Source organism: Alexandromys fortis, unplaced genomic scaffold, assembly GCF_014885135.2.
Source record: "Alexandromys fortis isolate MF-2015 unplaced genomic scaffold, M_Fortis_MF-2015_v1.1 scaffold_65, whole genome shotgun sequence".
NCBI classification, from domain to species: Eukaryota; Metazoa; Chordata; class Mammalia; order Rodentia; family Cricetidae; genus Alexandromys; species Alexandromys fortis.
The window spans coordinates 175344-187299 of record NW_026067986.1 but is presented as its reverse complement, the minus strand read 5'-3'; the positions used below and the strand labels follow the sequence as shown (position 1 = coordinate 187299).

The window sequence follows — 11956 nt, the reverse complement described above, 5'->3', positions numbered from 1 at the left end:
CTCTCACTCTCACTCTCACTCTCACTCTCACTCGTGTGTGTGTCTGTGTCTTTTTGGTGCAGAGAGTCAAACACAGGATGCCATGCACACAGACAGGTCTTTGCCACACAAAAACAATCTTCAGCATTGTTTTTCCTACAGTTGGAGCTTGTCTAGCAAAGATGTGTGGGTAGATGAAAACCCTCCCCAGAACGTGGTGAATAAGAATGACAATGCATATATATCTGTGTGTTCACCCACAAAGCTCCACATTTGTAGAAGAATTTTTACTTTTAGTGTAGTTTGTTTGATTGATTGAGATAGGGTCTCGCTGTATAGACCAGCCTGGCCTGGAACTCAAAGAGATCTGCCTTCCTTTGCCTCTCAAGTGTGGAGACTAAAGGCATACCAAGCCTGACCTTTTAATAACATTTTATTTTAATAGCATCTTTGTCTTTATAAGTTAATATATGTGAATGAAGTGTGGGAGAAAACTACTCAGAAAAACTGTTACTCAGTTCTCTTTAAGAAATATTATTTTCATATTGATTTGTTTCCTTTAAGTACATTTTCCATGTAAAATGGTTACATGTCTACCAGTTTTCTTTGAAAATTAGGATAATGCTATATAATAATTCCATGCTCTTCCCCCCACGTTATTGTAAATAATTTCTGGAAACATTGTCCCTCAGCACCGTATTTCCTGTGTAGATGTATCACTCACGTGCTTTGGATAAGATGCTGTTTCAGGTTTTCACTGAAATGCGTTATCCTGCAGTGAAAAACTCTAAACATATATAAAGGTTGTGTCTGTTTTTTTTTTTTAAGTAGATTCTTTGATGTAGAATTAGTACATCATAACATGTATGATTAAAGTCTCTATATTAAAATTGCTATGGATTTTTCCAAAATTTCCATCATACATGCATTTATTCTAGAATTGTATGAGAGCAACTGTCACTAACACTTGGTTATGATTGCATATTGTTATTTTAAAAATTAGGACCACTTAAATCTAAAATAGTTCGATGGCAGTTTTAGGAATAATTCTAATAATATTAGTGAAGTTAATCATAACCATGTTGTTGGTTGCTTTTCCCTCATGGAATGTCTGTTGTATTCTTTACCATTTTTTCAGGTTGTTTTATGACTTAGTTTTATATTACTGCAATTATTTCATAGTTTGCGGTTTTACTTACTGTTTTGTTTCCTAGCTTGTTTTAATATTGTTTTGTAGGATGTTGGTCTCACATTGGGGATCCCCAAGAGTGTCACTATGAAGAATGTGTTGTAACTACCACCCCGCCCTCTATTCAGAATGGAACATACCGCTTTTGCTGCTGTAGTACAGATTTATGTAATGTCAACTTTACTGAGAATTTTCCACCTCCTGATACAACACCACTCAGTAAGTATTTCAGTAACTTCTTTATAATTCCTTGCTTTATGAAAATATAAAACAGATAAACATTCAAGATTAGTGGAAGTGAAAGGGAGAGTTCTAGCGTTGTAAAATTTTATCTAAAGCCCCAAAAGAGATTTACCAGCACCAGCAAAGCATCAGTATACAACAACTAAGTCTCAGGAAATGGTGGTGTGTGCTTGTAGTTTCAGAACTCCAGAGACTGAGGCAGGAGGATTACAAGCCAGCCTGAGCTACCTGGTCAATTCTTGGCCAGTCTGGACCACATAACAGGATCATGTCTCAACAAACAAAAAATCAAAACCTTAAGGAAGGGAATTAGTGATATCAAGAAAACTACAAGTAGTTGTGGTGGTGCGTGTCCTTAATCTTACCCAGCACCACCCTCAATGACACTGGAGGCAGAAGCAGCTGGCTCTCTGTGAGTTTGACACCAACTTGGTTTACATAGCCAGTTCTCTATACAATGAGATATTGTCTCAAAAATAAAACAATAACAAAAAAATAAAAGAAAAAGGAAACTATAGCTATAGTTTGGAGGCGTGTGCCTGTCGTCCAACTTATTCTGGAGGCTAAGGAAGAAGGGCCACTTGAGGTCATATAGTAAAGTCTAGTGTGAGAAATATAGAGAAATTGTAACTCAAGAAACAGACAACAGCCAGCATTGTGGCACACACCTTTAGTCCAAGGACTGGTAGGCAGAGGCAGGTCAATCTGTGAGTTTGAGGCCAACTTGGTCTACGTAGCATGTTCTAGACCAGCCAGAGCTCCAGGGAATGGCATGTTGCTGTGACAGGTATTTTTTGGGAGAATGTATGAGACTTTGTATTAAGAGTGGTTGAATGGCCATACTAGGTCATTGGAAGCTCACAGTAGGGGCTCGGAAGACAGTAGTGCTGAGAGTGATGTGGGCTTTGGCAGACAAGCGCAAGAGGGTTCAGAGGGGAGTAATAGTAGTAACTAGCCTAGAGTCCATTTTTGTGATATCTTGGCAAAGAATGTGGTGCTTTTTGCCCTTGTCCTAAGAATCTGTTTGAGGCTGTGAGTGCAAGTGCCAGAGGAAGCCAGAAGAAGGAAACGGTAGCTTTACAAGTGGTTGTAAGCTGCTCTGTGTGGTGTTGAGATCCAAAGGTTGGACTCTCTGCAAGAGCATTAGATGCTTCAATCCCATCAAGCCATCTTTCCAGCTCTAATTTTGAAGTGCTAAAAGGACTTTTCAGCTAAGCAGTAATTGAGCTGCTATAATGACTAGACTGTCCCATAATTAACGGCAAAAATGTTCTGTCCCCAGAACTCATAAAAAAAGAAAAAGCCGGTCACGTTGGCATGGGCTTGCAATCTCAGCTCTGGGGAGACAGACAGGCAGAGAATGGAGCTCGCTGTCCAGCAAGCCTAGGTCCTAGTGAGAGAGGCCTTAGAAAACCAGCTAGGCAATGCCTGTGGAATTACATCAAGCTTCCTGTGCACACGCATAAGTGCACACACACTGTATGCACACAGGTACCTACAGGTGTGTCCACACATACACTCAACATAGAGTGTGCTAAGGGCCAACGTGGGTCAAGTGAATAAGTGGACGCTTTAACATTGTCTCAGTGTCAAACTTCACTGACAACAGTAGTGTGGTTCAGTAGTAGTCTAAAGAGATAAAGAGAACAGATGAGGAAAATATCTGTTTCATATGAAATACTATATAACTGTTGAAGCAAACAGCTCTAAACTCAGGAAAAGTGGTGCTTACCTATTACCCCAGCACTTGGAGAAGTGGATGTAGGAGGAGGCAAAGCTCAAGGCCAACCTTGGTTATTTAGCAAATTCATGACCACTCTGGGTTTTATGAGATCCTGCTTCAAAAAAACTTACTAAATAAGTAAATATACCAATAAATACTATGAAAAACGCATAATGATCTTGAAAATAATTATTACGCTAACAAAAATCCTGGGGGCTGAATAGATGACACGGTTGTTAAGAACACTGGCCGCTCTTGCAGAGGACCCAGGCTTGATCACAGTACCCACATGATCGCTCACTACTGTCTGTAACTCTAGTTCCAGGGCCTCTCTTCCCCTTTCTTGGCCTCCATGGGCACCAGCCATGCACCTGGTGCACAGACAACGTTCAAACAAAATACCTAGACTAATAAAATATGAAAGGAAATAAAAATCTGGGCGTATAATAATTGCATCTTACTGACATAACCATACTACAGTTTGAAGGACTATAAAGAAGCTATGTCTCCTCCCCCACCTCTTGGAGCACCTTGTTAGTCCAGACTGGCCTTGAACTCCATGTAGCCCAGGCTAGCTACAAACCCAAAATCTTCCTGTTTTCACCCCCTGAGCCTTGCAATTACAGGGATGTACCACTGTACCAGACTTGTTTCTTCTTAAAAAGTGCCCCTTTGGGCTGGAGAGATGACTCAATGGCCAGAAGACCCAGTTTTGAGTTTTGGCATCCACATGGTGGCTCAAAACATCTGTAATTCTAGTCCCATCCGGTGCTGTCTGCTGACGTCTTAGGGCACTAGTCATGTATATTGTGCACAGACATATATGCATGCAGAATACTCATATATAAATAAAAAAATTTTAAATTTAGTTTAAAAATTGCCTTTTTGAGCCGGGCGGTGGTGGCGCACGCCTTTAATCCCAGCACTCATTTATATTCATTCTTAAGTACAAAACACTACTTTTAGTTCCTTGTCTCTACACCTCATAAATGAGGCATCAGACCAGGCGGTGATGCCATGCTTCTTTAATCCCAGCACTCAAGAGGCAGAGGCAGGCAGATCTCTGAGTTTGAGGCCAGCCTGGTCTACAGAGAGAGTTCCAGGACAGGCTCCGAAAGCTCTAAAACCAGGGCTGATCCACAGAGAAACCCTGTCTCAGAAAAAAAAAAGTATCAGAATATTTTAGGCACTGCTTTTAATTTTTAAAGTAATACTAGAATCCAGAAAACTCTCCCTTACTACATACCATTATATGATCACATTTTCAAACAAACATCCTTGAAAAATAGAGCCTTTTTTTTTTAGAATTTATAAAGAAAACACTGCATCACTCTACATAGTAAGGCTACATTCTAGGACATAGCAGAAAGTACTTAGTATTCTTTGTTTATTCTGATCATTTCCTAGAAGGTTATTTTTACCTGAACAGCTCATTTCTTTTAAAAAGCACTTAGAAGTTTTTACGTATATAGGTGCTTTGGTTTCATATATGTGTGTGCAGTATGCTTGGTGCTGCAGGGGCCAGAAGAGAGTCTTATGTCTCTTGAAACTGGAGTTACAGATGGTTGTGATCCACCATTGAGGGTCTTCTGGAAGAGCCTGAGCGCTCTTAACTGCTGGACAATTTCTCTAGCCTCAGAAACTATACGTTAATTATGTGTATGTGTGTTCCTGTGTGAGTGTCTGCCACATATGTGCAGTTGCCCACAGAGGCAAAAACCGGGTTTCTGAGAAGTAAAAAAGCCATTGCTGTTTCCAGTTTTGGCAACTGAAGCTTAGTTACTTATTGAATCTTCCTTGGAGATTAATTACTGTCATTAAGAAAAATAATTTTATAATTAGAACTCCAAGCTAATAATTTTTTCTGTAATTCCTAGTAGTTGAGATCTGAGATTGCCATCAGAGGCCGCAAGTCTGTCCAGTCAAGAGAATGTTAACAGATAATTTTCTAAGGCCAGACTGGCCAGAGACAAGGTTTAAGGACTTATTATTACTGCCTTAGATTTTTTTGTACCCCAATTTTCAGTTTTCAAAGATTTCTCCTCTCTGTAGTCTGTTTTAGACTTCTAGAACATATCTGATTGCTTTCATTTTATGGGAACCTTAACAAATGCTAAGTAGTTCTTGGGGCTGAGGCGATAGCTCAGAGGCTGGGGAGGTAACAGAGGACCCAGGTCCAACACCCACATGCACACGGTGGATCAGGGCCGCCTGTGACTCACACTGGATCCACGCCCTCTTCTGGCCCCCGCAGGCACTACACTACTGTAGTGCACATGTAGGCATGCAGGCAAGGTACATACACATAAAATAAATCTAAATTTAAAAAATATACTAAGTAGTTATGTACCTATTTATATACAATTTAAAGTAGACTTGACTTGAGACAAAATTATGAAATTAAGAAAAGTTAACTTTTTTTTTTTTTTTTTGGTTTTTCGAGACAGGGTTTCTCTGTGGCTTTGGAGCCTGTCCTGGAACTAGCTCTGTAGACCAGGCTGGTCTCGAACTCACAGAGATCCGCCTGCCTCTGCCTCCCGAGTGCTGGGATTAAAGGCGTGCGCCACCACCGCCCGGCCTTGAGAGCTTTCTTTATGAAGAGGGGATGCACAGTTTATCTTGTGCCTGGTGTCCCTGGAATCTGTTAACTTTCTTCACTCCTTAACAGTTCTGCTGTTTGCATGGTTTCCCACTGATCTTAAGACAGTAATTGTAGATAGCTATTTAATGGGGTTTTATTCATGAAATACTTGTGTTAAACTTCAAGTGGTAAAGACTATTATTCCATGTGGGATAAGCCCAGCAGTTAAACTTGTTCACGCGGTGTTCAGTGATGGCAGCTGAGCACCTGAACACTCAGTGTGTAGCACACACTGTTCTTTTATTACTCATGTGCATTAAAATTTTAATTTAACCCTTTCAGAAACATTGTGAAATAGTTACAATTGCCTTCTTATTTTATGTTGAGGACCCTAAGGCTTAGGTATGTAAAAGTAATTTGCCTGGTGTTATATAACTAACAAGTGGTAGCCAAGATTGAATTCTGAGTGTTCTGACTCCAGGCTGTGTTTCATCAGTACACAAGCAGTGGTACAGGGATACTTTGTTTATGTTTTAACAAATAAAGCTTGCCTGAAGATCAGAGAGGCAATGCTGTCAGCTGAGATCTTTTACCTCTACTGATGCTCAGACTGAAAGGGTGATTCTGTCCATAGACTGTCTCCCCAGACTTTGTCCTCTAACTGCAAAGGGGAAATGCAATGATACTTTTTATTTTAACAAATAAAGCTTGCCTGAAGATCAGAGTGCAGAGTTAAGCCACTAGAGGCCAGGGAGTGGTGGCACACACCTTTAATCCCAGGAATCAGGAGACACAGGCTGAAGGATCTCTGTTAGTTCAGGGCCACCCTTAGCTACACAAGATTGAGTCTGTCCAAAAGAGAAACAGAGCTCACACAAAGGTGATCCCACGCCTTTAATCCCAGCACTCATTTATATTCATNATGGTGGGATGTATGGAGACAGCAATGATATGGCGGGAGGAGACAGGCGCTCAGGGCAGCTGAGGTTTGGTAGACTGACGGAGTCTGGAGATGCCGTTTGAGGACAGGATCGTCCCTTCAGTCTAAGCATTGGAAGAAGTGAAAGGTCTCTCTAGTGGCTGGCTGCACTGCCTCTCTGATCTTCAGGCAAGCTTTAGTTGTTAAAACATAAACAAAATATCCCTACATAATGGGCACATTTATTTTTTATTCTGAGCTGGATGAGGGGATAGATTTTTTATTTGAAAATATTCAATCATATTTCTAAAAATTTAAGAACCCTATCATGATTTTCACTTTAACTGTATAACTGTACAAATTATGCGTTTCCTTCATTATTTAATATTTTCTTAAATTGTGTAACTACAAGTTTAATATATATTTATAATTTTATTTTATGTACATGAATGTTTTGCCTGTATGTATGCATGTGCATCACATAATCTTAAATAAAATTAGTTTCTAAGTTGATGATATCTAAGCTATAATATGTATTTATCTCATTATACCCTGAAGAAATTTTCATGTATTTATAAAATCACAATTTGAAATAAGTACATAATTATTATATTTTTGGAAATTTATTAGAACATTTTCATGATAAGATATCTGAAATAGCTATAATTAAGCTCCCTAATTGTGTAAACAAGATAATTAAGTCAGTAGAAAAGCAGGCAAAAAACTGTATATATATATATGTTTAACTGAATAAATCTATTTTATTTTATTGAACCTTGGAAGTTCTTGTGTGCCAGGATATAAATGTAGAATTCTTTTATTTTCTTTTGCTTACATCATTACTTTGAAGTTGGGCCAAACAATGAGAAACAGAGATTGAATTGCCTCTAAATCCAAGTTTAGAAAATAACATTGTAATTTATTCTGTGTTGTTAAGATTAGAAATTATAATTTCTGATATCTGGCAACAAATATCTTTATCTCACACCAGAGTAAGAAAGCAAGCCCACAGTCAGAAAAGCCAGTACAGGCATGGGGCCACAAATAGGCTGTGAGCTACTATAACTTTATAATGCTTCGGTGTTTAGTGTTTCTGTAAGGGCATTGATTAAAGAGAGAAATGGGAAGTAAGGACGGCTCAAGATCTTTGTTTAAGAGGCAAAACAAGTTGCATTTTATACTTATGAAAAGTAGAAAAGAGAACAAAAAGTGTGCATGTTTTAAGAAAGTAATTGATGATTTTAAGTTTATTAAAAAAGGATCTGGAGCCAGGCGCTAGTGGCGCACTCAGGAGGCAGAGACAGGCGGATCTCTGTGAGTTCAAGGCCAGTCTAGTCTACAGAGCAATTTCCAGAACAGCCAGAGCTAACCATTGAAACCCTGTCTGGAAAAACCAAAAAAAGAAAAAAGAAAAAAAAGAATGGAATCTGGAGAAATAACTCAGCAATCAAGAGCACTGGCTGCTCCTCCAGAGGTCCTGAGTTCAATTTCCAACAAACACATGGTAGCTCACAACCGTCTATAATGGGGTCTTGGTATTCCACTTCCTGGCCCCCATAGGCTTGTAGCCATATCATGATACAAAATGCATTTATTCCAACTTCCAAAGTTCCCATAGTCTGTCACAGTATCAGCCTGTTTAATGTTCCAGTCTCTTCTGAGACTTGTGTAATCTTTAATGCAGTCCCCTCTAAAATCAAAATGAAAAATGAGATCACATAGTTCTGACTTGTAAGGACGCAGGATTTGCATTACTGTTCCCGAAGCGGGGAAGGGGAACTTAGTGAAGAAACACTGGACCAAAGCAAGACCAAAGCCCAACAGAGTGATCTCCACACTCTGCTTCTTCTTGTCTTCAGGTCTCAACTCCTTTTGGCTCTGGTGACTACATCACACTTCTCTTTCTTGGGCTGGTTCCACTCCCTGCTAGCAGCTCTCTTGGCTATGTGTACAGATCCCACGACTCTGGCATCTCCAAGGCAATCCAGGCTTAAACTTCACAGCTTCACACAGTGGCCTCTCTGGGCCTCTATTCAGGGACACTCCTGACACGTGCCTGGCCTCGGTGGCTTTCCTTAGTCAAGGAGGGAGATATTGTGAACCCTTTCTTACGTCCTTGACTTTAAAGCTAGATCCATATGGCCAAAGGTGCCAAATTCTGCTTTTTTCTAGGACTAGTAAATGGCCCGCTCTTTCAAATACATTTTCACCAGCTTTTTGTTTTTGACGGTTCCTTCTCTGCCTAAACTGGACATCCTGGAACTTGCTCTGTTGAACATGCTGGACATAACCTCTGAAATCCCCCTGCCTCTGCCTCCTGAGTGCTGGGATTAAAGGTGTGCCCCACCACACTGGGCCCAAACTCATCCTTTTTATAGGGAACAAACACCTATAACTTTATTAATCCATCATAAGGGCAAAATTCTCTTGGCTTATCTACCCTTTATAAAGATTCCACCTTTGCATTGGATATTAAGTTTCACTGTATGGACATAGGAGGTCATGTTCAAACCATGGCAACACAGTGAATTGTAATGTAAGTGAATCAGTTTCAAGTGCTGGTGGTGTAAGTGTATGTGCACATAGTTTTGCAGTTTTCAACATGTTTCGTATCATTAGAAATAAATTATAAAATTGTCACTTTAATAAAAGTAAAAGGGCCTCACCCAATTAACTAATGGGTTCAGTATATTGTATGATTAGAGAGCTACTGTCTGCAAATATAAAAGGTTCATACTCACCAGTGAACAACATTTATTGAAGACTATCTTATCTTCTAAAAAAGGGGAATTTAACCGCTGAACCATCTCTTGAGCCCCACGGACCACCATTTTTAAGTGTAAAGCTTAGGGCTTGTACGTATGTTTACACTGTTGTATAGTCAGTCTCTAAAAGTCTTTTATATCTTGCAAATCGAAGCCACACTTATTTAGCCCCTCCCCATTACTTGATTGCTCCAAAGCCTTGGTGACTGCACTTGTACCTTTGATCTTAGGATCTGAGCACTCCAGCCCCTTGTTCATGTAAGTGATGTCGGTGTTTGTGTCTCTGTTACTCTCGGGCTCACAGACTGCTTTCCTTACCTTCATTTCAGATTTTAAAGTAAATAAACTTACAAAAAAGAGGGAAATCATAACTAAGTAACTGGAAAGCAAGGAATAAAATAATTATAAAAAGTAAAACTGGGCAGGGGAGATGTTCAATTAAGAGCACCACATGGGTGGCTCACACCGTTGTAACTCCAGTTCCAGATGATCTGACGCCCTCTCCTGACCTTCGTGAGCTCCTGTGAGGTCGGTGCACACACACGGTGTCAGGCATACATGATGTCACATTAAACACAATTTTTTTTTTTAAGAAAAATAAGCTAAAAGGTAAAGAGGTCAGATATTAGATGTCTGTGTTTGTTTTTCTACTCTTTAATGACCTTTTTCTTTTTTTCTGTTTTATTTTAACTTTATCGTGTGTATGTGTGTATGTTCCTTCTTCTGTTTTTCTTTTGTAAATTGGATATAAAATGTCTTGACAATTAGACACCATAGTTTTTGTTTATTTTTGTTTTGTGTAACCTAAGAACTAGTCAGAATGTTTAACCAAATGAGTTAAACTGGCCTTAAATATTTAGTGTTAAAAACTGACTGAAAAGTAAAAAGAAATGCAAACTCCCCCCCATTCAGTTTGTTCAAGAATACTAAAAATAAATAGTAATCTGATTGTGGTTGTTATATAGGTACCATTCCAGGCATATTAGTTAAGTCAACATTATTCCTTCTTTATAGAAATATTTGTTTAAAATATTGAACTATGTGATGTAGTTTGGAAGTAATTTAGCAATCTTAATTAGTATCTCAGAAATTCACTAAACTTGTCTTACATTAATTGTTTTAATGTTGAAACTGTATTCCTTTGCTTTTACGAAAAATACATTTCTCTAAAAAACAAATCTAAGCCCTAATTTGCTTCTCTGCGCAGAGTGGTTAAAGATTAAGCAGCTGACATAACCACCAGTGTGTTTTATTTGACCTTCTCCCTGCTGGTTGCTGCACATGTAACAATGTTGTTCTTTCTTTGACACAGACCCACACAAAAGCCGAGTGTAGTAAGGAAGCAGACAGCCTGCCTGAGCAGGAGCCCCCGCCTGGCTCCAGGGTTTGTAAACAGAAACACCCCAGGCTCCAATGAGGCAGACATCGGGGGCCCTGTCTGTTCCGCACTCAGGAAGTACTCGCTTGTGAAAGCCCAGCCATTGCACACGGGCATGCTTAGCATTGCTTATGTTTGGCTGAATATCTAACCAAGAAAACTAAAAGAGGAAAAGGGGTATATTAGGGCTGAGCAGTAAGACATTTCAGGTATGGTATATGTAATATTGGATAAAAGGAATTATTTTTAATGACTGGAGAGATGACTTAAGAGCCCACTGTGGGGTGTGATTGTATTTTAATTAATTTTTTTGTTTTTTTTTTTACAAAAAGCTCATACCACTCGTGTGGAGAACCCACGTTTGTTTCCCAGCACCCACAGCAGGCAGCACAACTACCTATTCTCAGGCTCCCGAGGGCTCCTACACTTGTGGCCTCCAGGAATACCTGCATTCACTCACACAAATGCCCTCACACAGATACATATACATAATTAAATAAATTAAATAATTAAAATAAAAATCTTTTTTAAAAAAAGAGTTATTTGAAGAAGTAAAAATGAGTTCACACAGATACACATATTAAAGTATTATTCCTGGCAGTTTTTCGGTGACTTCAAGTTTTAGACCATATGACAGAACCTGGAATGTCCCTTATTTGGGACATTTAACCATTAGTGTGGCATTTAATGTGTTTAAAAGTCCCTTGACACTTTTCCACTCTCTCTATTTTGAGTTAATGAATTTCATGCTCCTATTTTTCCATTTTCAGTTGTATATTTAAATACCTTTTACTCTGTGGGAAAAAAATACGGAGTGTTTAGAGCCACCAGCAACAGGAAGGGAGGCCTTTCTGCCCTCCAGGTAGTGGTGCCTCTCAGGTCGGGCAAGTGCTGCTATTGTAAGCTACTCTCACTCCCAGAGGTGTTGGTGTTTGAGAATAAAATACTTTCTATTTTGGTGGGTATGCATACCCCCCATACTCTCCTACTTGACTGTTTCTCCAGCCTCATCATAGTCTGCCTGTGTGATGTGTGAAAGGGTGGGGTTAATCTTTATGACTGAATTTGACAGCAGATTTTTAGATGTGATACCAAAATAACAGGCAACAAAAGAAGAAAATAGATTGTACTTTAAGGTTAAATTTTTTATACTTCAGGGGCTGGAGAAATGGCTCAGTG

The 11956-nt window shown here is 39.3% G+C and overlaps 1 protein-coding gene across 2 annotated transcripts in view; it reads left to right on the top strand.

Annotated features, from left to right (window-relative positions):
- Positions 1 to 11956, top strand: part of Bmpr2 (bone morphogenetic protein receptor type 2) — a 95559-nt gene that overhangs the window by 47477 nt on the left and 36126 nt on the right. For both annotated transcript variants that reach the window (XM_050159309.1, XM_050159308.1), the window contains exon 3: positions 1217 to 1387. In XM_050159309.1, coding sequence (XP_050015266.1) covers positions 1217 to 1387 — 171 coding nt within the window. The remainder of the gene's footprint in view (positions 1 to 1216; positions 1388 to 11956) is intronic.